The 26,342-nt window shown below is 44.8% G+C and overlaps 1 protein-coding gene across 1 annotated transcript in view; it reads left to right on the top strand.

Moving 5' to 3' along the window:
- prkg2l (protein kinase cGMP-dependent 2, like) overlaps window positions 1-26,342 on the top strand; it is a 57,077-nt gene that overhangs the window by 12,729 nt on the left and 18,006 nt on the right. The window contains exons 4-13 of the mRNA XM_078199295.1: window positions 155-260; window positions 1,226-1,289; window positions 2,263-2,340; window positions 5,695-5,789; window positions 8,555-8,623; window positions 10,157-10,255; window positions 13,025-13,166; window positions 15,270-15,406; window positions 23,130-23,219; window positions 26,192-26,333. Of these exons, the coding sequence (XP_078055421.1) occupies window positions 155-260; window positions 1,226-1,289; window positions 2,263-2,340; window positions 5,695-5,789; window positions 8,555-8,623; window positions 10,157-10,255; window positions 13,025-13,166; window positions 15,270-15,406; window positions 23,130-23,219; window positions 26,192-26,333 (1,022 nt within the window). The remainder of the gene's footprint in view (window positions 1-154; window positions 261-1,225; window positions 1,290-2,262; window positions 2,341-5,694; window positions 5,790-8,554; window positions 8,624-10,156; window positions 10,256-13,024; window positions 13,167-15,269; window positions 15,407-23,129; window positions 23,220-26,191; window positions 26,334-26,342) is intronic.

The raw sequence follows: 26,342 nt of genomic DNA, 5'->3' as shown, positions 1-26,342 counted from the left end.
AAGTAGATTGTCAGAAGTTCGAATCCCTTTCACAGTTTTATCACCAAACAACATGGTCTTGAGTTACCATTCGTACAAAAATGAAACCTCAGTCCTTTCAGTTTTTCTTCTGTGATTGGAAGTGTTAACTGTTTCAGTGCTGTGTGTTTTTCAGCTGTGACAAAGTCTTGGATTTGGGTTCTGGATCGCCAGGTTTTCCAGAGCATCATGATGGAGACAGCACAGGCGAGAAACAAGAAATATTTCAATTTCCTCACCAGGTGAGAGCTCGGAGCCACTGGCTGCCCGAGATACAAAAACGGATTGTGTGGAATCAAGGCCTGTCCGGACTGGGGACTGATTATCTCACAGCTAACCCAATGTACACTGCGCTCCTGGGGAATGAGTGCACAGATTCTACCCTGGCCGTCGCTATCCTCTTTGCTCTTGGGCATTTGAAATTGGCAATAAAACATATCTTCAGAAACAAGTGTTGGAATAGTCAGTGTTATAAATTGAAGATAGAAACCTGGGGGTATCTAGACAGAGAATACAATTCAACCCAGGCTTTCACACTGCGTAATTAAAAATATCCAAGTTGTTTCTCACTTTCCGTCCCTTTGTGATCTCATTCATTGATAGAAAGACCAAGATTTCTGAACCGGGGAACGAATGTTACATTTCATGTGTTGTGTTCATCCACAGAGGTGAAGGAATTAGTCCATAAGACCATAAGACATAGGAGCAGAATTAGCAGAATCTGCTCCGCCATTCAATCATGGCTGATATTTTTCTCATCCCTATTCTCCTGCCTTTTCCCCATAACCCCTGATCCCCTTATTAATCAAGAACCCATCTATCTCTGCCTTAAAGACACTCAATGACCCGGCCTCCACAGCCTTCTGCGGCAAAGAGTTCCACAGATTCACCACTCTCTGGCTGAAGAAATTCCTCCTCATCTCTGTTTTAAAGGATCGTCCCTTTAGCCTGAGGTTGCGCCCTCTGGTTCTAGTTTTTCCTGCTAGTGGAAACATCCGCTCTATGTCCACTCTATCCAGGCCTCGCAGTATCCTGTAAGTTTCAATAAGATCCCCCCTCATCCTTCTAAACTCCAACGAGTACAGACCCAGAGTCCTCAACCGTTCCTCCTACGACAAGAGTTCAGGGCTTGTTGTCTGTATATTGGCCAGTGCAAACATGGAGAATTTTCAACATTTAAAAATAAATGTGTATGTTTTTTACTCAGTGTTTCCCTGCTGAAAGATTTACCTGAAGAGAAATTGTCAAAGATTGTAGACTGCCTGGAAGTTGTAAGTAAAATCTTTCTCTAAATGCAAGAATCTCTGGAAACTCATTCAGTTACAGATAGAACTTAGTCTGAAATGATTAATTTTCTCTCCTATTTAACAGGAGCTCTTTCAAAGGATAATCTGATGGCAAACATAGAAACATAGAAGATAGGAGCAGGAGGAGGCCATTTGGCCCTTCGAGCCTGCTCCGCCATTCATCACCATCATGGCTGATCGTCCAACACAATAACCTCATCCTGCTTTTTTCCCATAACAAAGAACAAAGAAAATTACGTCACAGGAACAGGCCCTTTGGCCCTCCAAGTCTGCACCGACCATGCTGCCCAACTGAACTAAAACCCCCTACCCTTCTGGGGACCATATCCCTCTATTCCCATCCTATTCAAGTACTTGTCAAGACGCCCCTTAAAACTCACTATCATATCGGCTTCCACTACCTCCCTCAGCAGCGAGTTCCAGGCACCCACCACCCTCTGTGTAAAAAACTTGCCTCATACATCTCCGTTAAACCTTGCCCCTCGCACCTTAAACCCTGTGCCCCTAGTAATTGACTCTTCCACCCTGGGAAAAACTTCTGACTATCCACTCTGTCCATGCCCCTCATAATCTTGTAGACTCCTATCAGTTCGCCCCTCAACCTCCGTTGTTCCAGTGAGAACAAACCAAGTTTCTCCCATCTCTCCTCATAGCTAATGCCCTCCATACCAGGCAACATCCTGGTAAATCTTTTCTGTACCCTCTCCAAAGCCTCCACATCCTTCTGGTAGTGTGGCGACCAGAATTGAACACTATATTCCAAGTGCAGCCTAACTAAGGTTCTATAAAGCTGCAACATGACTTGCCAATTTTTAAACTCAATGCCCCGGCCAATGAAGCTTATCAGTCCAGGGTTTATTGTAATTATTGAGCTTTTTTTTTGTGAAGCTTCTTTTAAGTGCCTGATCACGGTTTGTAATCTCTCCATATCTGTTAGGATTATTACGATAAAGGAGATTACATCATTCGAGAAGGAGAACAAGGCAACACCTTCTTTGTTATTGCAAAAGGAAAGGTAAGAACTCAAACGGGGAATTAGAAGGGCAAAAAGGGGTCACGAAATGCCCTTGGCAGACAGGATTAAGGAGAATCCCAAGGCATTTTATTCATACCTTAGGAACAAAAGGGTTGTCAGGGAAAGAATCGGACCTCTCAGGGACAAAAGTGGGGAATTATGCTTGGAGCCCAAAGAAGTAGGGGAGATCCTAAATGAATACTTTGCGTCGGTATTCACAAAGGAGAGGGATGTGTTGACTGGGAGTGTCTCGGAGGGGAGTGTTGAACCGTTGGAGAAAATCTCCATTACAAGGGAGGTAGTGTTAGGTTTGTTAAAGAATATAAAGACTGACAAATCCCCAGGGCCTGTTGGAATCTATCCAAGGCTGCTCAGGGAGACGAGAGATGAAATCGCTGGGCCTCTGACGCAAATCTTTGTCTCGTCACTGGACACAGGTGAGGTCCCAGAGGATTGGAGGATAGCTAATGTGGTCCCGTTATTTAAGAAGGGTAGGAAGGATAACCCGGGAAATAATAGGTCGGTGAGCTTGACGTCCGTGGTAGGGAAGTTGTTGGAGAAGATTCTTAGAGATAGGATGTATGCGCATTTAGAAAGGAATAAACTCATTAACGATAGTCGACATGGTTTTGTGAGAGGGAGGTCATGCCTCACTAACCTGGTGGAGTTTTTTGAGGAAGTGACCAGAATGGTTGACGAGCGAAGGGCCGTGGATGTCGTCTATATGGACTTTAGTAAAGCGTTTGACAAAGTCCCTCATGGTAGGCTGGTGAAAAAGGTTGGATCTCATGGGATAAAGGGGGAGGTGGCTAGATGGGTGGAGAACTGGCTTGGTCACAGAAGACAGAGGGTGGCAGTGGAAGGGTCTTTTTCCGGCTGGAGGCCTGTGACTAGTGGTGTTCCGCAGGGCTCTGTATTGGGACCTCTGCTGTTTGTGATTTATATAAACGATCTGGAAGAAGGTGTAACTGGGGTGATCAGTAAGTTTGCGGACGACACAAAATTGGCAGGACTTGCAGATAGTGAGGAGCATTGTCAGAGGCTACAGAAGGATATAGATAGGCTGGAAATTTGGGCAAAGAAATGGCAGATGGAGTTCAATCCTGATAAATGCGAAATGATGCATTTTGGTAGAAATAATGTAGGGAGGAGCTATACGATAAATGGCAGGACCATAAACGGTGTAGATACGCAGAGGGACCTGGGTGTGCAAGTCCACAGATCCTTGAAGGTGACATCACAGGTGGAGAAGGTGGTGAAGAAGGCATATGGCATGCTTGCCTTTATAGGACGGGGCATAGAGTATAAAAGTTGGGGTCTGATGTTGCAGATGTATAGAACGTTGGTTTGGCCGCATTTGGAATACTGCGTCCAGTTCTGGTCGCCACACTACCAGAAGGACGTGGAGGCTTTGGAGAGAGTACAGAGGAGATTTACCAGGATGTTGCCTGGTATGGAGGGGCTTAGTTATGAGGAGAGATTGGGTAAACTGGGGTTGTTCTCCCTGGAAAGACGGAGGATGAGGGGAGACTTAATAGAGGTGTATAAAATTATGAAAGGCATAGATAGGGTGAACGGTGGGAAGCTTTTCCCCAGGTCGGTGGTGACGTTCACGAGGGGTCATAGGTTCAAGATGAAGGGGGGGAGGTTTAACACAGATATCAGAAGGACATATTTTACACAGAGGGTGGTGGGGGCCTGGAATGCGCTGCCAGGCAAGGTGGTGGAGGTGGACACACTGGGAACGTTTAAGACTTATCTAGATAGCCATATGAACGGAGTGGGAATGGAGGGATACAAAAGAATGGTCTAGTTTGGACCAGGGAGCGGCACGGGCTTGGAGGGCCGAAGGGCCTGTTCCTGTGCTGTATTGTTCTTTGTTTGTTCTAAGATTATTCTAAGAAGTTTATTGGCATTTATTTATCTAGTTCTGGAATGTCGAGAGAATTCCACTCTTGTGTAAAGAGTCATCATCCAGACTCGGAACGTTAACTCTGTTTCTCTCTCCACAGATGCTGCCAGAGCTGCTGAGTTTTTCCAGCATTTTCTGTTTTTGTTCCATTCTTCTGTGGTGGCTTGCTTAATAATAACATCCCATGGGGTTTCTGACAGATTGGTTGTTGTTGGTGCAGGTTCAATGGCCCGAATGGCCTCCTTCTGCACTGTAAGGATTCTATGGCCACTATTTTACGACCTTGCTCGGGCGAGGCTCGTAAAATCCCACCCGGGGCCAACAGAGAATTCTGTTCTGCGAGTCTTGCCCACCTCGATTCCGGGACGAGCATGAGGGTAAAGTTCCGGCCTATGATTCTATGTTTCTTGGATTGAAGCTCTCTCTACACAGAGGCTGAAATCACACTTTGCGACAAGAGTGGTGAATGAATGAACTCTTCCTCAGTGTCAGCGTGGCTCACTTGGTAACATTTTGACCTCTGAGTTAGAATGTCACAGGTTCAAATCCTTTTTGAAGTTCAGAATCAAGGGGTTGTGGCTTTAGTAAAAGGGGAGTTTCCCTGGTGTCCTGGTCAATATTTATCCCTCAATCAACATCACAAAAACAGATTCTCTGGCTGGTATCACGTTGTAGTTTATGGGATCTTGCTATGTGGAAATTGGGTGTCGCATTTCCTGCATTTCAATGGTGACTACACTTTGAAAGTATTTCATTCGATGCAAAGTACTTTGGGAGATCCTGAGCTTGGGAAAGGTGCTATAGAAATGCAAACTATTTCTTCCTTTTGGAAGATATTTAAAATGGCCAGGTGGGCATTTTTAAAGTGTGTGTGTGTATTTATTAGTGTCACAAATCGGCTTACATTAACACCGCAGTGAAGTTACTGTGAAAATCCCCTAGTCACCACACTCCGGTGCCTGTTCGGGTACACTGAGGGAGAATTTAGCATGGCCAATGCATCTAACCAGCACGTCTTTCAGACTGTGGGAGGAAACCGGAGCACCTGGTGGAAACCCACGCAGACACGGGGAGAACGTGTAGACTCCGCACAGACAATGACGTAAACCGGGAATCGAACCAGAGTCCCTGGCACTGTGAGACAGCAGTGCGAACCACCGTGCCACCGTGCTGCCCCAAGGACAAGTAACATTCTTCCCTAACCTGACAATCTTTTGATCCATTTCATTGCACTTCTGAGCAATCTCATTGTGCTTAGATTGCGTGTGATGTGTGTGAACACACCAGTGGCCTGTAATCCCCTGCATATGAAGTGTTTTATAATGTTCTGGGGATGTGGTGAATTATTATATAAATACCAGTGTTTATCTGAAGGTGTGAAATTCTCCCCATCCGTGTTTTATCTGGCAATGCATTGACACAGTTCTGTTGGTCTGACACAGGTCCGTGTGACGCAGACAAGAGATGGAGATGAAGACCCGCAAGAAATCAAGATGTTAGGACCTGGAGAATACTTTGGAGAGAAAGCATTAATTAGGTACAGGAATGGGGAGGGCACAAAATGGTACTGATCTATTCTGGGCTAAACAATTGCAAATGATACTTTAATCTGTGCGAAGGCCTCTTCCAGAAGAAAGCATTCTGGAATATATTTTAACCCTTTGGCTTCTTCCTCAGTGTATGGGCTGTGAGAGCCCCTAACCAGTCCCCCTCCCCCCCATTTCACCCCCCACTGGACTAACTGCCCTATCTGCTGATATACAGATAGTTCCGGCCATGGGAAGAGTCTTCGGCTGGAATTTTACCGCCTCGCCCGCCCCGGAATCGGGGCAGGTGCGGCTCGCAGAGCGGAATTCTCCGTTGGCCTCGGGCAGGATTTTACGAACCTCGCCCGAGCGAGGTCGCAAAAAAATCAACCGATGTCACATCCTGTCAGAATGTTAACCAACTGACACATTCTAATACTTTGCAGTTTTCTTCAAGAGGAAAGTGCAAAGATACAAGGACAATGATTACACCATCCAGTCAGAATGTTCCTCGGCCTGTGGGACCTTCCACTACTTTAACCACAGGCCATTCCTCAAGGGAGGAGTGTGAAAATACAAACAAAAATCACAATAAGATATCAGAAGGATGTTTAGGTTCTGTTGTATATTCGGAGCCTCCATGCTGCTGGTGTTTGCTTATCTGGGTTTCCTGGTACACACAGTTATAACAGGAAAATACCACTCCACAAATCCTCCTTGTCTTGAAGAAGTGTAACAAAGTGAAAATAAGTGAAAAGTCAAAGAACAACAAAAAACAAAAGCAGCCTAACAAATGTCTCCATTGTCCGAATCCCAGGCCTCCCACTCGCTGTAACTTTGCAATCATTGTACCTCCAATTCTGAACACAGTTCCATTATTTACTCACTCCTCCACTGCTCACAGCAGATTCATTGATTAAAGTTGCTCTTCTCCCAAGACACAGGCGCCAATTTCAGTGCTCGGGCAATGTACAGGGAATGCTTCCTCACTTACTGCTGTGAGGTTGGGATGAGGAATCCTCACAAACACCAGATGCTGAGTAGATCAAAGAGAAAGCGATTTCGACTGCACATTGAGATACAAAACAATTTCTCCTGATCTGAGTTCACTACTGATACTTTTGTGTCTGAGATTAGCCAAGAAGAAAGGGACCTTGGCGTGTTTGTCCACCAAGGCAGAAGGGCATGTTAGTAGGGTGGTGAAAAAGGCATATGGGACACTCGCCTTTATCAACCGAGGCATCGATTACAAAAGCAGGGAAGTCACGTTGGAGTTGTATAGAACTTTGGTGAGGCCACAGCTGGAGCACTGTGTGCATTCTGGTCACCACATTATAGGAAGGATGTGATAGCACTGGAGGAGATTCACCAGAATGCTTCCTGGGATGGAACGTTTCAGTTATGAAGAGAGGTTGGATAGGCTTGGGTTGTTTTTGTTGGAGCAGAGAAGACTGAGGGGCGACCTGATCGAGGTGTACAAGATTATGAGAGACATGGACAGAGTGGATAAGAAGCAGCTGTTCACCTTAGTTGAAGGGTCAGTCACGAGGGGACACAGGTTCAAGGTGAGGGGCAGGAGGTTTAGGGGGGATGTGAGGAAAAACCTTTTTATTCAGAGGGTGGTGACAGTCTAGAATGTGCTGCCTGGGAGGGTGGTGGAGGCGGGATGCTTCACATCCTTTACAAAGTACCTGGATGAACACTTGGCACATCATAACATTCAGGACTATGGGCCAAGTGCTGGCAGATGGGATTAGCTGGGAGTTCAGGGGTTTCTAATGTGTTGGTGCAGACTCGATGGGCCGAAGGGCCCCTCTGCACTGTATGATTCTATGATTCTAGCCAAAAAGGTTAAGGAGTTTACTGAGTGTCCATTTAATGGTTGTGACAACAAGATGTGAAGTATGTCACTGACCTTTTAGACGCTGTGTTTGATCCTCTCCCCAATACGTCCCTGTTACCATCCTCCCTCTCTTTCTGTCTGTGTCTTTGCTCACAAAAATGCAGAAAATCAAACATCTCATTATTCACTGCAGTGGGATTTAGTCTTTGATTCACCCTAGATGTGAATCTGAGGAGTTCTTTCTGAATAACAAGAAAAAAATTCTTGATCAAATCCAATTAACTGGGGCAGCATTGCAAATTTCCTGAGGTTGCCCCATAGAGAAAGCGAGTGTTAAAGATGTTCATGGTTTCTCTGCACTGAATGTGTGCAGCATTGGGATAAACAAACAGATTGGCTGTGACTTGAATAATTTATCAGGTTTAGGCACCAATGTTAATTTTCTGAGTGCTGAACTAGTATGTTTCGTGGTACGGTGGTTAGCACTGCTGCCTCACAGTGCCAGGGACCTGGGTTTGATTCCCGGCTTGGGTCTCTGTCTGTGCGGAGTTTGCACGTTCTCCCCGTGTCTGCGTGTGTTTCCTCCGGGTGCTCTGGTTTCCTCACACAGTCTGAAAGACGTGCTGGTTAGGTGCATTGGCCGTGCTAAATTCTCCCTCAGTGTACCCGAACAGGTGCCGGAGTGTGGCGACGAGGGGATTTTCACAGTAACTTCATTGCGGTGTTAATGTAAGTGCACTTGTGACTAATAAATAAATAAACTTTTTTCTGAAATTATATATATTTTTTAAATCGATTAACTTGTGAAGTGTAATGAGTTTATGTTCAGAAGAAAAAGTAATGTTTTAATTCTGGGAGAGTTAAAGAGTGTTTAAATAGTCATTCTGATCAGATTTTGTTTCCAGGTTCTCGATCTTCTCTTTCTTTACACAGTGAGGACCTCCGTTCTGCAAACATAATCGCAGAAGATGATGACACACAGTGCTTGGTGATAGATCGCGAGTAAGTCTCGCTGTGGAGTCAACTTTCCGCCAAAGTGACCTCCTGTGTTACTGCAATTTTAAATAGTATTTTTAACCTTGGTGTGAATAATACTGTGAGACATAGAATCAGATAGCTCGGACTTTTAGGATGACTGGGATTCCCTTCCTTTCTGGAGAGTTGGAAGAGAAGGACCAGCCAAAAAAGAGTCGAAGGGCAACATTTTATTTCTCCTTTCTAACAGTTTAATAAGATGTAGACCCGGATTTTCCAGCCCCGCTCACCCCAAGACCAGAAAATCACGCCCAGAGTCAACGGGGTCTTTGCATGGTCCGTATCCTGCCCGCTTCGATTCCCGTGGCGGGCGAGACGGGAAAATTTCACCCCTACTATGAATCAGGGTAAAAGGGTTGATGTGAAAAAGAATATTTTGATTATCGAATTTTTATGTATAAAATAATAAACTTCATGGAGACAGATGTTTATTTGCGTACATTACATTTATTGAAAGAAAAGACATTTGCTAATTTATCGTTTTAATTGCAAAGCAGAAAAGAATACGACTTAGCCCTGAACATGACTTAAAATCACCTTCTTCCTCAAGTTCAGCGTCAAATAACACATCCTAAGCTGCTTCATAGGGATCAGCAGCAACAATCATGTCGTCATTTTATAACAATGGTTTCATAGTCATCGTTCAACTTTTAATTCCAGATTTTTATTGAAATCAAGTTTCACCAACTACTATGGTGAGATTTGAACCTGGGTCCCCGGAGTAATCTCTGGTTACGAGGCCAGTGACAATACCACTGCGCCACCACCTCCTCCACAGTCTCAGCCTTCTGTTCATAAATCTGATAGACCGTCCAGAGCTGGCGTTGAAATCCCCAATGTTTAATATTTTTGTTTCTTTCAGGGCAAAGATTCCGATAGATGCACAAATAACCGTGCAGCAGTGAGAGAACTCCAGAGAAGAATGTTAGCGATTGGAGGAAGCTCGCCACACAGCTCAGGCTTTCCTCTATTTACACGTTTATTCTTAGGCATCTGCCTATGATGCGTAGAGAGCTTCCTCCAATCACTGATGTTCTTCTCCAATATCTGGAATTCTCTCACTGCTGCACAGTTATTTGTTGGTTCTGCAAACTTAACAACTTGAGGTTTGGATGGGGCTGTGTAGCTGCCATTCCTTCTTGATGCCATATTGTCAGAAAATATGGGCCAACATTTGTACCGTTCTTCAGCGTGGCCGTGTTTGTGAGTGGCGGCAGCTGCCTGTTTCCATTTCCCAGTTGGAAGCTTTTCCTCCTCTCAGCCAGTTTTATTGGACAGAATGCGAGTGAGTGCAGCAAAGGAAAATGTGAGGGAAATGCACATGATCCCCAAAAAATTAGTAGACATGACTTTCATATCAGGAAATTAAAATTAATGCTAATTATCATTACCATGCAGTTTCATTATAATTTCATGAGGGAATTAACGTGACCAGATTAAAGATTTGTTTGAAATGTGTGAGTCCATACATTGAAATATGTTTTTAATTTGTGTCCTCAGCATCTTTAACCAAATGGTTGGTACGTACGAGGAGCTGCAGATAAACCTGAAGGAATACGTGGCGCAATTGTCCCGCAGTGACAAACAGAGGAATACAGCGTCAGTATCCTTCAATCATTTCTCATTGTTCAGCTCCAGGTTGGGGCGGCGAGCTGCTAACTTGGTGTATTCATTTGCAGCAGGTCTTGTGATTTTACAGCATTAGTAGAGATGTCCTTGTGCTTCTCAGTGGTTGGCATTCCATCCTCCCAGTCGCAAGGTTGTGGGTTCAAGTCTTACTCCACAGATTTGCACACATTATTCTGTGGCCTGGTGCTCCAGTGCAGTACTGAGGGAGTGCTGCACTGTTGAAGGTGCTGTCTCTCAGTTCAGAACAGGCACCGGAGTGTGGCGACTAGAGGATTTTCACAGTAACTTCATTGCAGTGTTAATGTAAGCCTACTTGGGGCTAATAAATAAACTTTAAAATTTAAGATGTTAAACTGAGGACCTGTCTGCATTCTCAGGTGGAAGCAAGAAGTCATTGTGCACTATCTGAAGATGAGTGGGGGAATTTTCTGGCTTTCTTCCCTCAAAACTCCAAAAATAATTCTTGGAGATATCCCGCCCTCTCTTCAAAAACCTTCCGAAAATATTTCCTCTTGGCCACAAGGCTCATTGAAACGTTAGAACTTCTGAAGGGCAGGTTAGTCTGAACACCAAGAGATTGGGCGGGGTTTTACGGCCCTGCTCGTCCCAGAACCGTAAAATCCCGCCCGAGGTCAACAGACATTTCCATTGTCCATCCCTCGCCCACCCCGATTCCGTGGCGGGTGGGCGCGGTAGAATTCCGGCCATTGTTTCTGCTGGTTGGGGAAGTTCAGAATTAGGAGCCAGTTGTTTAGCACTGAGATAAGACTCTTATCATTTCTTCACTCAGATGGTTGTGACTCTTAGAATCCTCTACTCCACTGAGTTGTGGATGCTCCATTATTGAATATATTTAAGGCTGAGAGGGACAGATGTTTGGTCTCTCAGGGAATTAAGAGATGTGAGGAGCGAGTGGAAAAGTGGAGTTGAACCCCGAGATCAGCCAGCCGTGTTTGTATGGAATAGCAGAGCGGGCTCGATGGGCCGAATGGTCTACTGCAGCTGCGATTTCTACTGCTCCTCGATTCTTATTTCCTTTCCCACTCCCTTGCAAACAGTCTCATATACTCATTAATGGACAACAAGAGTATATCATTGCAAATAATATGTTCCAACCACAGATTTCACAGTCATACAGAATACTGCAATGAATAATTTTGTTCCTATCTTCGTTTTTTTTAAAGAATCGGACCTTTGAATTAATTCACTTTTATTCGGTTTAATTAATTTTTATTCAAGTACAGATAATTAATGTATAACAAACATTATGGGCTGGCCCGGTGCCTCACAGCGCCAGGGACCCGGGTTCAATTCCCAACTTGGATCACTGTCTGTGTGGAGTTTTCACATTCTCGCCGTGTCTGCGTGGGTTTCCTCCGGGTGCTCCGGTTTCCTCCCACAGTCCAAAGATGTGCAGATTAGGTGGATTGGCCAAGGTAAATTGTCCCTTAGAGTCTCATGATGGATTATTGGGGCAAATATGTGGGATTAGAGGGATAGGGCCTGGGTGGGATTGTTGTTGAAGGGCTGAATGGCCTCTTTCTGCACTGTAGGGATTTTATGATCTCCAGGCTTTGTTGTAATTTGCATCCAATTTTATTCTGGGATTGAACGCATATCAGCAGCTTTGCTTATGGGATAACGTCAAGGTTTGTACAGAATTCCACACTGGTGTTTCAGTACACGTGCTTACGAATCCTGGCTGCTTGAGACTTCCTCTCAAACCCCACGAACCGGAACATTATTAAAGAGCTATCCAGCCCTGTAATTATCAATAAACACAGATGCAAACCACAGTCTGTGGAACAGGACACAATCAAGGACAATTTTGATTTAAAAAAAACTCACCCTGACAAGCTAATAAATTCACACAAAAAGGAGTTAAAGTGATTGTTTAAATAACAAGCTAAAAACCAAATCCTAAGGCAGTAAAGAAGATTTTTTTTACTTTACAAGAAGCAGTTGTGAGATAACGCTCATTGCTGTAAAGGCAAGAATGGGGTCAATGTAAAAAGATTTTACAACGAAAGTGCTCATTCATCACTGACTGTTAACTCCAGGTAAAGGGATGGTAAAGGAATTTATAAACCAAGGAGAAATGAGCAGGAAATATTTACTTCCCGATATCCACTTACAGTTTCTGTTGGCTTTGGGTTTATACGGACAGGTTGTTGCTGATATTTCATGTAATGATTGCTTTCGATTGCTCTGTATTTCAGCTCCATTAGACCATAAGACATAAGAGCAGAATTAGGCCACTCGGCCCATCGAGTCTGCTCCGCCATTCAATCATGGTTGATTTTTTTCTCATCCCCATCCTCCTGCCGTTTCCCCACAATCCCTGATCCCCTTATTAATCAAGAACTATCTATCTCTGTCTTAAAGACACTCAATGACCTGGCCTCCACAGCTTTCTGCGGCAAAGAGTTCCACAGATTCACCACTTCCCAGTTGAAGAAATTCCTCCTCATCTCTGTTTTAAAGGATCGGCTCTTCAGTCTGAGGTTGTGCCCTCTGGTTCTAGTATTTCCTACTAGTGGAAACATCCTCTCCATGTCCACTCTATCCAAGCCCCTCAGTATCCTGTAAGTTTCAGTAAGATCCCCCCTCATCCTTCTAAACTCCAACAAGTACAGACCCAGAGTCCTCAACCGTTACTAACGGTCACAGCCTCCGTTAAATTTTCTTTCCCTCACTTCACTGTCACTGAGAGTAACTGGAATTCTTTTTATTCCCCAGGCCCCTCACGTTTGCTTCCTCCGAGTGCAGTGAAATCCTGCGGCTGAGGGAAAAGGTGGCCAGGTTTTCAAACTCATGCCCTTTCAGAAACTTTGACATCGTTGCCACTCTGGGCATGGGGGGATTTGGGCGTGTGGAGTTGGTAAGTGGAAGGGAAGGTGACGGAGGATGCTGGGCAATAGATGGATAATGATGTTATAATTGTATTATGATAATGACAATTTATTCTTGGACATTAGTCACCCATCCCCTTCTTGACTTAAAAATACACGACGCTCTCACATTCATTAATACATCCATTCAATCTGCTTTCAGTTACAGAGACATGTATTTGCATTTCTTAGACTTGTTTTGGATCATTAGTAACTGTCAGAAGAAAACTATTAACCATTCTGTTGTCTTGGGCAATACTTTAATAGAATTAATCATTGCTTTTTTTGTTCCATTCAAACATTACATGAACATTTAAAAACATTCCTTAGTCACCAATGTTGTCCAAACCTGTGTGTTTTAGCTTCTGTAGCGAATAAAGACACAAAGTCGACTTTAAATATTTAAACACAATTTCCTTTATTCTGTAGCTACCGGGACTTACCTAGGATACCTCGCTACCGAGGATGCTACCAGGACTTGATAGTTTGGGTTATAAGGAGAAGCTCGATAGACTGGGACTTTTTTCTCTGGAGCTCAGAAGGCTGAGGGGTGATCTTATAAAGATCTATAAAATAATGAGGGTCATAGATCAGCTAGATAGTCAGTATCTTTTCCCAAAGGTAGGGGAGTCCAAAATTGGAGGGCATAGGTTTAAGATGAGAGGGGAGAGATACAAAAGGGTCCAGAGGGGCAATTTTTTCATACAGAGAGTGGTGAGTGTCTGGAACAAGCTGCCAGAGGTAGTAGTAGAGGCGGGTACAATTTTGTCTTTTTACATGGGTACGATGGGTATAGAGGGATATGGGCCAAATGCGGACAATTGGGACTAGCTTAGGGGTTTTAAAAAAAGGGCAGCATGGACAAGTTGGGCTGAAGAGCCTGTTTCCATGCTGTAAACCTCATAGACTGTCATAAAATCATATGGTGCAGAAAAGGCCTTTTAGCCCATCAAGCCTGCACCGACAACATTCCCACCCAGGCCCTATCCCCCTAACCCCACATACTTACCCCGCTAATCCCTCTAACCGACACATCCCAGGACTCTAAGGGGCAATTTAGCATGGCCAATCCATCTAACCCGCATATCTTTGGACTGTGGGAGGAAACCGGAGCACCCGGAGGAAACCCACACAGATACGGGGAGAATGTGCAAACTCCACACAGACAGTGACCCAAGCCAGGAATTGAACCCGGGTCTCTGGAGCTATGAGGCAGCAGTGCTAACCACTGTGCCACCGTGCCGCCCCTATGACTATGACTCTATGTAGCTACTTAAACAGCAGTAAATACTTGCAATGCAGAAACCAAATACTCACTATCTGTTACTTTACTTAACTTAAGGTTGATTTCCACTTGCAGTTAAAACCTGGCCAGGATTTTGTTGTCACATTGAATCAGTTCTTTGTTCTCTTCTCCTTCCAGATGTTATCTCTCCTTGTGAGCCGGGTTCCCGGGTTCTTCACACTGCCTTTCTAAACAAGCTCTTTGTGTTAGCAGAGTTAAAACTCCAACCAACCCTTGGTAACCAGCCAATGAATTGATCAGAAACCCCAATTGCATCGTTCGATTAGGCCAATCAAATACAGCCAGAATAATGTCATTGGTCACTCCAGACCTCATCTCTCGGCCCCATAAGAGCAGATTGTTTACATTCCAATGCCCGGATAAGGAACACTGGCTCCAAGAGTCTGTTCACAACTCATCCCTGCCAAGGACAAGCTGTTGAATCCGACACCTTCTGTCCTTTGACAAATTCCAGGCCATTGGCCACAGGAAATCCCAGCACAGTGAAAAAAAAAGCAACTTTACCAAAAAATTCAGGTTTGCTTGATTGAAGATCTTTCAGCATATTAAAAGTTCAAACTCCTTTCAGCCACACCAATGTAGCTTCTCAGATATTAATCTTCAACATTTTGTTGGGCTCTCAAATTCATTGCTTTGTGTTCAGTTTCCTGTTGATTAAGCTGCTTCCCCTGGAGTTTGGCCCCTATTAGTCTGAGTATCGTTGTAAGATGTTTGATAATGTATCACGCATTTAGTGCACAAAGACGCAAGCCATTAAATTGTGGTGAAAATTTTCTGAAAACTCCAGGTGAAACTGAAGGATGAAGATGTCACCTTTGCTTTGAAATGTATCAAGAAGAAGCACATAGTGGAGACTCGACAACAAGAACATGTTTACTCGGAGAAGAACATCCTTCTTCAGACCAAATCCCCATTCATTGTGAGGTCAGTAAAGCTTCATTCACAGGACAAGATCATCAGCAATCACTGCATGCTATCCGATTGTTCACAAAATTAACCATATAAGTGTGTGTGTGTGTATATGTCTGTATGTGTGCGCGTGTGTGTGTGTATGTGTGGGCACGTGTGTATGTGTGTGTGAACATAAGAACATAAGAAACAGAAGCAGGAGTAGGCCATCTGGCCCCTCAAGCCTGCTCCGCCATCCAATAAGATCATGGCTGATCTGATAGTGGGTTCAGTTCCACTTACCCGCCCGCTCCCCATAACCCTTAATTCCCTTATTGGCTAAAAACCTATCTATCTGTGACTTAAACACATTTAACGAGGTAGCCTCTACCGCTTCATTGGGCAGAGAATTCCAAAGATTCACTACCCTCTGGAAGAAGAAGTTCTTCCTCAACTCTTCTAAATTGACTCCCCCGTATTTTGAGGCTATGCCCTCTAGTTCTTGTTTCCATTGTAAGTGGAAACAATCTCGATGATTCTACCCTGTCGAGCCCCTTCATTATCTTATATGTCTCTATAAGATCTACCCTCAACCTTCTAAACTCCAATGAGTACAGGCCCAGTCTGCTCAATCTCTTCACATAAGCCAACCCCCTCATCTCCGGAATCAACCTGGTGAACCTTCTCTGCACCCCTTCCAAAACCAATACATCCTTTCTTAAATAAGGGGACCAAAACTGTACACAGTACTCTAGGTGTGGCCTCACCAGCATCTTATACAGTTGCAGCATGACCTCCCTGCTTTTATACTCCATCCCTCTCGTGATAAAGGCCAACATTCCATTTGCCTTCTTGACCACCTGCTGCACCTGCAAACTGTGTTTTTGTGATTCATGCACAAGGACCCCCAGGTCCCTCTGCACAGTCGCATGTTGTAATTTTTCATCGTTTAAATAATAGTCCCTTTTCCTATTATTCCTTCCAAAGTGGATAACCTCACACTTACCAATGTTATACTCCATCTGCCAGATCCTCGCCCACTCACTTAACCTATCCAAATCTCTCTGCAGACTCTCTGTGTCTTCCACGCAATTTGCTTTCCCACCCATCTTAGTGTCATCCACAAACTTTGTTACCCTACACTCGGTCCCCTCCTCCAGATCATCTATGTATATGGTAAATAGTTGAGGCCCCAGCACCGATCCCTGCGGCACGCCACTAGTCATCAACTGCCAACCAGAAAAGCACCCATTTATACCTACTCTCTGTTTTCTGTTAGATAGCCAATCTTCAATCCACGCTAACACTTTACCCCCAACTCCGTGCACCTTTATCTTTTGCAGTAACCTTTTGTGAGGCACCTTATCGAAAGCCTTCTGGAAATCCAAATACAATACATCCACTGGTTCCCCCCTGTCAACCGCACTTGTCACCTCCTCAAAAAACTCCAGTAAATTAGTCAAACATGACTTTCCCTTCCTGAATCCATGCTGCATCTGCTTGATTGAACCATCCATATCCAGGTGTCCTGCTATTTCTTCCTTTATGATAGATTCCAGCATTTTCCCAACTACGGATGTTAAGCTAACCGGCCTGGAGTTACCTGCCTTTTGTCTACCTCCTTTTTTAAACAGTGGCGTCACATTAGCTGTTTTCCAATCAGCTGGCACCTCCCCAGAGTCCAGTGAATTTTGATAGATTACAACTAATGCATTTGCTATTGCCGTTTCTTTTAGTACCCTTTTAGTGTGTGTATTTGTGTGCGCGTGTGTATGTGTGTGTGTATGTGTGTGTATGTCTGTGTGAGTGTATGTGTATGTGTGTGAATGTGTGTATGTGTGTGTGTATGTATGTGTGTGTGCGTATATGTCTATGTGTATGTGTGTATGTCTGTGTGTGTATGTGTAAATGTATGTGTGTGTGTGGGTGGGCGCGCAAACATGTATAAATGCATTTTTTAAATTCATTCGTGGGACACGGGTGTTTAAGTTTATTTATTATTGTCACAAGTAGGCTTACATTAACACTGCAATGAAGTTACTGTGAAAATCCCCTAGTCGCCACACTCTGGTGCCTGTTCGGGTACACTGACGGAGAATTTAGCATGGCCAACGCACCCTAACCAGCATGTCTTTTGGACTGTGGGAGGAAACCGGCGCACCTGGAGGAAACCCACGCAGACACAGGGAGAATGTGCAAACTCCACACAGACAGTGACCCAATGTCGGGAATCGAACCTGTGAGGCAGCAATGTTAACCACCGTGCCACTGTGCCACCCTGTGTCACTGGCTGGCCAGAATTTATTGCCCATCCCTAGTTGCCCCAGGGCAGTTGAGAGTCAACCACATTGCTGTGGCTCTGGAGTCAGATGTAGGCCGGACCGGGTAAGGACAGCAGATTTCCTTCCCTAAAGGACATTAGTGAACCAGATGGGTTTTTCCAACAATCGACAATGGTTTCATAGTCACCAATAGATTCGCAATTCCAGATTTTTTTTTATTGAATTCAAATTCCACCACCTGCCATGACGGGATTCGAACCCAGGTCCCCAGAACATTAGTTGAGTTTCTGGACTAATAGTCTAGCGATAATACCACTAAGCCATCGTCTCCCCAATGTGTGTAGAGTTGTGTGTAAGTATGCATCTTTAAATGTGTGTATTTGTGTGGAGAACTTGTGTCTGTGCAGTTAGGAGTGTATGTAAAAAAAACAGAAAGTACTGGAAATACTCAGGAGGTCATGCAGCATCTGTGAGAAAAACAAAGGCAACATTCCAGGTAGATAACCTTTTATCGGACATTCTCTCTCCACAGAAGGTCCCTGAAACTGCTGAGTGTTTCCAACATTTCCTGCTTTTGTATCAGATTTCCAGCATCTGCAGAATTCTACTTTTCATTGTGTGGGTGTGTGTCTGTCAGTGAGTGTGTGTAAGCCCATACTGTCTTTAAGCTGTGGATACATTTCATTAACGAGTGAGTCCTAATCATATCCAGATGTTCTCTGACACTGTTTTGTCAAACAGAGGTTTGAGAATCAACCACACAGCTTTCCCGTATCACCTAATAATCACTTGAAGCAGAGATTTCAGTCCAATGTAATCATTGCACGTTAGTGTCTTACCCACAATAACGCTGGAAATCTGAAATAAAATCAACAAATATTGGAAATGCCCAGCAGGTCAGGCAGCGTCTGTGGAGAGAGAAACAAGAGCTAATTTTCAGATCTTTCATCAGCATGGGAAAAGTGAGAGATAGAACAGACTTTTAAAAAGTACAGAGCGAGGGAGAGGGGAATGTGGAACATCTGGGAAAGTCAGTGATGAGATAGATGGCAGGGGAGATTCAATGACAAAATGGGTGATGGTGCAAGCCACAGGAAGATGGTAATGAGACAAGTAAATAAACAAGGAAATAGAATGGTCCCTGACCAGAAACCCAGGGTCAGACTTGTAGAATGAACAAGAGTTTTCAGCAAAGCAATCATTCTATTGAATGGGTGATCCAGAACTGTTTGATTTGCTCTGTAAGACCAAGTACACCGCAATTGTGGATTGACCAAAGAAATGAGTATTGGGCGCATGGTGGCACAGTAGTTAGTTCTGCTGCCTCACAGTGCCAGGGATGTGGGTTCAATTCTGGCCTTGGGTGTCTGTGTGGAGTTTGCATGTTCTCCCCGTGTCTGCGTGGGTTCCCTCCGGGTGCTCCGGTTTCCTCCCACACTCCAAAGATGTGCGGGTTAGGTGGATTGGCCAAGTTAAATTGCTCCTCGGTGTCAAGGATTGTTGGGGTAAATATGTGAGGTTATGGGGGTAGGGCCTGGGTGGGATTGTTGTCGGTGCAGACTCGATGAGTCGAATGGCCTCATAGAATCATAGACTCCCTACAGTGCAGAAGGAGGCTCTCAAATTCATTGTTTTGTGTTCAGTTTCCTGTTGATTAAAATGTAAGGTGCTTCACCTGGTGTTTTGCCGTAACCCCATGTATTTACCCCACCAATCCTTCTAACCTACGCATCCCGGGACACTAAGGGACAATTTAGCATGGCCAATGCACCTAACCTGGCGGCACGGTAGCACAGTGGTTAGCACTGCTGCTTCACAGCGCCAGGGACCTGGGTTCGATTCCCGGCTTGGGTCACTGTCTGTGTGGAGTTTGCACATTCTCCTCGTGTCTGCGTGGGTTTCCTCCGGGTGCTCCGGTTTCCTCCCACAGTCCAAAGATGTGCGGGTTAGGTTGATTGGCCAGGTTAAAAATTGCCCTTAGTGTCCTGGGATGCGTAGATTAGAGGGATTAGTGGGTAAAATATGTAGGGATATGGGGGTAGGGCCTGGGTGGGATTGTGGTCGGTGCAGACTCGATGGGCCGAATGGCCTCTTTCTGTACTGTAGGGTTTCTATGATTTCTATGAACCCGCACATCTTTCGAGTGTGGAAGGAAACCGGAGCACCCGGAGGAAACCCACGCAGACAACGTGAAGCCTCCACACAGACAGTGACCCAAGCCAAGAATCAAACTCGGGTCACTAGAGCTGTGAGGCAGCAGTGCTAACCACTGTGCCACCACGCCGCCCCCTTCTGCATTGTTGGGATTCTATGGAAGTAGTCGAATAAGTTCTCTGTTTCATTGCGTTTAATAATTTCCCACCTCAATGCAGTACTTCGTAAAAACAGCAGGTTTTCTCCTGCTCTCCTTTTCCAGTCCACACTTTGGTTTGAGCGATAATCTTCCTGATTAATGCGCTGTAATATTTAGTGAGTAAAATGGGGACAGTCATCTTGAGAAGACAGGATTCTGATTCTGACACTTACGCACCCCAACACTTGCTGTCTGGTGCTGTGAGACTATTGTTGCTTAAACCAGAATTGGAGCATGTCATTTTCAGATGTCGTCAAAAAAATTCAGAAATGTCTGATGAAAATGAATTGTTCCTCCAGCTGACAGAGTAAAAATTAATTGATTTTTAATGGATTGTGTCATCGGTAGCAAAACCTTCTGTTGCAGCTGCTTGTATAAGAGTATACCGAATTCTTTCATCATAGAATATTTTAGAATAATTTAAAACTAAAAGAGTAAATACCGATTATTATAGACAGTATTAATGTACTTTGCACCAAGTGTTATCAATCCAGGGGCTGTAGAGGATATTTCACTCTTTTGCAATGATCCTATTAGTTCAGAGAAAAAATAAGCTGCATTTATGTAGCGCCTTTCCACATCAACTGCAATTTCTTTCCAAGTGGCGATGGTGTGTGTATGACTTACAGTTGTTGGTCTTTCCATGTGCTTGTTCTTCTTGGTGGCTGCAATTGTATGGGGGGTTGGTGAGGTCACACCTGGAGTATTGTGTGCAGTTTTGGTGTCTTTATCTGAGGAAGGATGTCCTTGCTGTAGAGGGAGTGCAGCGAAGGTTTACCAGGCTGATTCCTGGGAAGGCAGGTCTGTCATATGAGGAGAGACTAAGTCAGTTAGGATTATATTCACTGGAGTTTAGAAGAGTGCGAGTGGATCTCATAGAAACTTATACAATTCTGACAGGGTTGGACAGGATGGATTCAGAAAGAATGGCCAGAGTTTTACCGCCCTGCCTGCCACGGGAATCGGAGCGGGCGAGGGGTGGACAATGGAAAGGTGCGTTGATCTCCGGTGGGATTTTATGATTTCGGGATGAGCGAGATCGTAAAATCCCGCCTAATGTTCCCGATGGTGGGGGGAGTCCAGAACTAGGGTTCATAGTTTGAGGATATGGGGTTTCGAACTGAGGTGAGGAGAAATGTCTTCACCCAGAGAGTAGTGAATGTATGGATTTCACTACCACAGAATGTAGTTGAGGCAAAACCCTTGTGTGATTTCAAGAAGAAATTAGTTGGGGCTAAAGGGATCAAGGGATATGGGGGGAAGGGGGGTTTGGATATTGAATTTGATGATCAGCCATGATCAAGATTAATGAAGGAGCAGGGTCCATTCTATTTTGTATGTTTTATGGGTTTGGTAAATTATCTAATTTTCCTTAACTTGCAGAGTTCCCAGATCTTTATACAATCTTCAAACCTATTCCTCCTTCATTACGATCATCTCAGCCTACCCTCTGCATTCTTTTATCCAATAAGTTTCTGGTTCAAATCGCCTTCATCTGAGGACATGCTAAGAGGAAGCAACACTTGGACTCACCTGTTCCAGTTTCTCATGTCCCGATCTCTATTAATCTGTGTCTCCAGTTACTCCTATTAATGCTCTTATTCTGTGGCACACTGGTAATGTCACTGGGTTAGTAATCCCACAGCCCAGCCCAAAGCTCTGGAGGCACCGGTTCAAATCTCACCATGGCAGCCTGTAAATCTGGAATTGAAAGTTAGTTTCAATAAGGGTGACCATCAAACTATCATTGAGTGTTTCAAAATCCTATCTGGTTCACCAATGTCCTTTAGGGAAGGAAATCTGCCGTTCTTACCCGGTCTGGCCTACATGTGACTCCAGACCCACAGCAATATGGTTGACTCTGGAATGGCCGAGCGAGCCACTCACTTCAGGGGCAAGTAGGGATGGGCAACACATGTTGCTCTTGCCAGTCTTGCCCACATCCCATATTAAAAAAACACTGGACATCGGTTGATGAGAAGTGATTCACTTAGGATGTAAACGCAACTTAATTAACCGTTTATCTGAAGCCGGTATCTCGCATTACTAATGAAGAAGGTGAGTTGTGCTGAACGTTATCAATGTCTAATAAATGCTTTCTCTTGCCTTTCTCATCAGTGACCATTTCTTTTCCTGTATTTTCACCTCGTTGACATGTTGAAGAGTTGGAGATTCTGTTGGTTCAGTTCAATTGGGCAATTTAGTTGGGTTGACAGGTTTATCAGTTCTATTTTCCATCCAGTATACGGGCACCATTCACATCGTCAATTCCCAAACTATTTCACAGGAGAATAATGAGACCCAAATGGACAGCAAGCCACTGAAGGAGATATGAGGAAAGGTGGCAGAACGAGCTTGGTCAATGAGATAGATTTTACAGAGCACTCGAGAGGAGGGGAACGAGGTAGCAGGGCAGCAAATGAACAGAAGCAAGTGATTCAGCCCCAGAAAACATAGAAAACATAGAAAATAGAAACAGGAGTGAGCCATTCAACCCTTTGAGCCTGCTCCACCATTCATTTTGACCATGAGCCTGGGGTTCACCATGGATAAGCGTACCCCCAACAAACAGTCACTGTCCATAGAGTAGATGGGGCAGGTGGACTGGGGGAGCAGGGGAAGAAATAGGGTGCTTCTCCCCATCTCCAACAGGCTGATATAGAGTCATACAGCACAGAAAAGGCCCCTCGGCCCATCAAGTTAGAATCCAACATCATTTCTTTCAGTTTATTTTATTCGTGTCACAAGTAGGCTTACATTAACACTGCAATGAAGTTACTGTGAAAATCCCCCTAGTCGCCACACTCCGGCGCCTGTTTGGGTACACTGAGGGAGAATTTAGCCAATGCACCTAACCAACACGTTTTTCGGACTGTGGGAGGAAATCGGAGCACCCGGAGGAAACCCATGCAGACACGGGGAGAATGTGCAGACTCCGCTCAGACAGTGACCCAAGCCAGGAATTGAACCCAGGTCCCTGGCACTGTGAGGCAGCAGTGCTAAGCATTGTGCCATCGTGCAATGGAAAAATGAAGCTAACCATTGTAACTCATGGAGGTTTGATGTGAGGCATTATTAATTGAGTGTGGAGATTGTCTAACCTTCAGCCTCCTATCCCTTACAGGTTGTACCGAACTTTTCGTGACTCCAAGTATGTGTACATGCTCCTGGAGGTGTGCCTGGGGGGAGAGCTGTGGAGTATCCTCCGTGATATGTGAGTGAATGTCTGTTTTATCGTGCTTAGTATAACAATACAAACAATATGTAGCAAAGTAGCACCAATGTTTTAGACAAGCGACAACAACTGGAATAGAAAGCAGAGGAACCTCTGCTTCATTTGTTCAGAGTCCATTGACAATAACTCCTTTCAATCTTGGGCACCTCACCTCAGGAAGGATATTTGGGCCTTGGAGGGACGATAGATTCACGAGAGTGAAGCTGGAATTGAAATGGTTAAGTTAGGAGGACAGCTCATGTAAACCTGGCTTGAAACCCTTCAGAATTTAGAAGGATTGGGGCTGGTCAAATCCAAGTGCTTGAAATGATTTGTTTAGATTGATGAAGGGAAACAAATTCCTCTGGGGGTGAGTACAGAATGAGGGGCTCCATCTTAAAATTAGTGCCAGGCTGTTCAAGGGTGAAATTAGGAAGCACCTTTCACAAGAAAGAAAGTGGAGTCTGGAAATCTCTCCCCAAAGCTCTCTGAATGATGGGGGGGTCGGAGGGCGGGGGGGGCGGGGGGGGGGGCGCTGGCTAGTATCAAATTGGCCGTTCCTTATGCTGCACGGTTATGAAGACCAATAACAGCAGTGTAAGGCTGAGTACATCACTGACAGCAATTTGGGACCTTTTATAGAATCCCTACAGTACAGAAGAAGGCGAATTGGACCATCGAGCCTGCACCAACAATCCCACCCCGGCCCTATCCCCGTAACCCCACATATTTATTTACCCAGCTAATCCCCCCCCGAAACTAGGGTCAATTTAGTGTGGCCAATCAATCGAACCCACACATCTATTGAACAGAACCTTGAGGCAGTTGGGATTGGGGTGAATCGATCGATAGGTTTAATAAATCCGGCTCTACCTGCCTGAGGAAAGGCGGCCAGACTGTTGGCCACCGCCATCTCAGTAAAAATCACACATCAGTGTGGATTACAGGGGAGAAGGTCATGTTTAGCAGTTTAGTGGGAGCAGTTTGGGACGCATACCCTGAAGGTCACAGTAACCTTGGAGGAGTGAGCGGGATAATTTCTTCACTGTGGTTTCAGTTGGAAGGACGAGGTGGTGCTGACAAAACTGTTGAAAATCCAGGTCAGTACCTCAGCATAAACATCAAGATCAAAATCAGCAGTGGTTCCCAATTCCACAGAGGTGAATTCCACTTGGCTGGTTTCCTAATCCTTCCCCATAACCTTGACAGAAAGTCTTCTGAAATTCTAGACAGTCAATTGTAATGACTTCAGTCAGGCCATAGAGGTTGGCCCATTGGAGTATGAACTCCCTGATTAAGAGTCCAATCGATGGGCCAATAAGGGAGTCCGAAAGGATGGTCAAATGGATGGATTGTAAAGAGGTCATTAAAGACTTAAAGAGCTGGATGGGTTTAGCCGAGAATTCTAAACTCCTGGGAGAAGGGTAGGTCGTAGGCTGAGGCCCAGAATGCAGAGGGAGAGAAAGAATGAAGTTGTGTTTTTGTAGCACCTTTCCTACCTCAGGATGTCCTCAAAGCGCTTTACTGCCAACGGGCTACTATTCAAAGTGTTGTGATGTCAGAGTCGTGGCAGCCCATTTGTGCATAGCAAGATCCCACAAATGACAAACAGCGACCAAAACACCAGTTGCCCAAAGGATGAACTGGACTGAAGTGTTTGCTTCACAAAGATTGGGCCCAGTGGGATACTTTCTTGAAAGTATATTCTCGGCTGTCCGGCTGAATATTTACTGAATAAGACCATAAATCATAGGAGCAGAATTAGGCCACTCGGCCCATCAAGTCTGCTCCGCCATTCAATCATGGCTGATACTTCTCTCATCCCCATTCTCCTGCCTTTTCCCCGTAACCCCTGATCCCCTTATTAATCAAGAACCTATCTATCTCTGTCTTAAAGACACTCAATGACCTGGCCTCCACAGCCTTCTGCGGCAAAGAGTTCCACAGATTCACCACTCTCTGGCTGAAGAAATTCCTCCTCATCTCTGTTTTAAAGGATCATCCCTTTAGCCTGAGGTTGTGGCCTCCTAGTTTTTCCTATGAGTGAAAACATCCTCTCCACGTCCACTCTGCCCGTTGCTTTAGAGTCCATGTTTTTGAGCTGAATAGCAGCCAAACTAAAATTCAGTAAAGGGGGATATGAGTTCACTTTTCCGCACATTAGGGTTTTGGATTGGGGGCTCCATGAAGTTAAGGTGCCCATGAAACTGTTCCTGAGGTCAAATCCCAACTGTGCGGCCACAGAAGCCCGGATTGATGGGGATTGCCGCAGTGTGTTAAACAAGAAGAAACCCCAGCCTCCATGGGGGAATCTGAACCCAAGGTTAACCCTGACTCCACACACATCAGGTGTGAAGCTTCCTCTTTCGCAGGTCAAACTGGCAAAACCATTCTGGGCTAATGGATCATCTGAGTTTTTTTAAATTCATTCATGGGACATGGGCGTCGCTGGCTGGGCCAGCATTTATTGCCCATCCTTAGTTGCCTGAGGGCAGTTGAGAGTCAACCACATTGCTGTGGCTCTGGAGTCACATGTAGGCCAGATCAGGTAAGAACGGCAGATTTCCTTCCCTCAAGGACATTAGTGAACCAGATGGGTTTTTCTGACAATCGACAATGGTTTCATGGTCATCAGTAGATTCTTAATTCCAGATATTTTTTATTGAATTCAAATTCCCCCACCTGCCGCGGCGGGATTCGAACCCGGGTCCCCAGAACATTAGCTGAGTTTCTAGATTAATAATCTAGCGTAAATACCACTAGGCCATCGCCTCAACCATTAGCTGCCGTAGACACAGAATGTAGATACATTAACAATAACACACACAAAAGAGCTTTGGCAATAACTTCCATTTATATAGCACCTTGAACACAGTGAAACATTCCAAACATCTTCACAGCGGCAAAGACCAAACACAAAGAACCAGGTTTCTTTGTCCCTGTCAAAGCTGAGTTTGTAACTTTGTTTTCAGGTGTTTCTTCGAGGAACCGACAGCGCGGTTTTGTGTTGGGTGTGTGGTGGAAGCCTTTGATTATTTGCACAATCGAGGAATTGTTTACCGGGATCTCAAACCGGAGAACTTGCTGCTGGATTCAGATGGATATGTGAAAATGGTATGTCCG

This window comes from Mustelus asterias, chromosome 28, assembly GCF_964213995.1.
Source record: "Mustelus asterias chromosome 28, sMusAst1.hap1.1, whole genome shotgun sequence".
NCBI classification, from domain to species: Eukaryota; Metazoa; Chordata; class Chondrichthyes; order Carcharhiniformes; family Triakidae; genus Mustelus; species Mustelus asterias.
The sequence above is the reverse complement of the archived record's forward strand: the minus strand, read 5'-3'. Positions and strand labels throughout refer to the sequence as shown.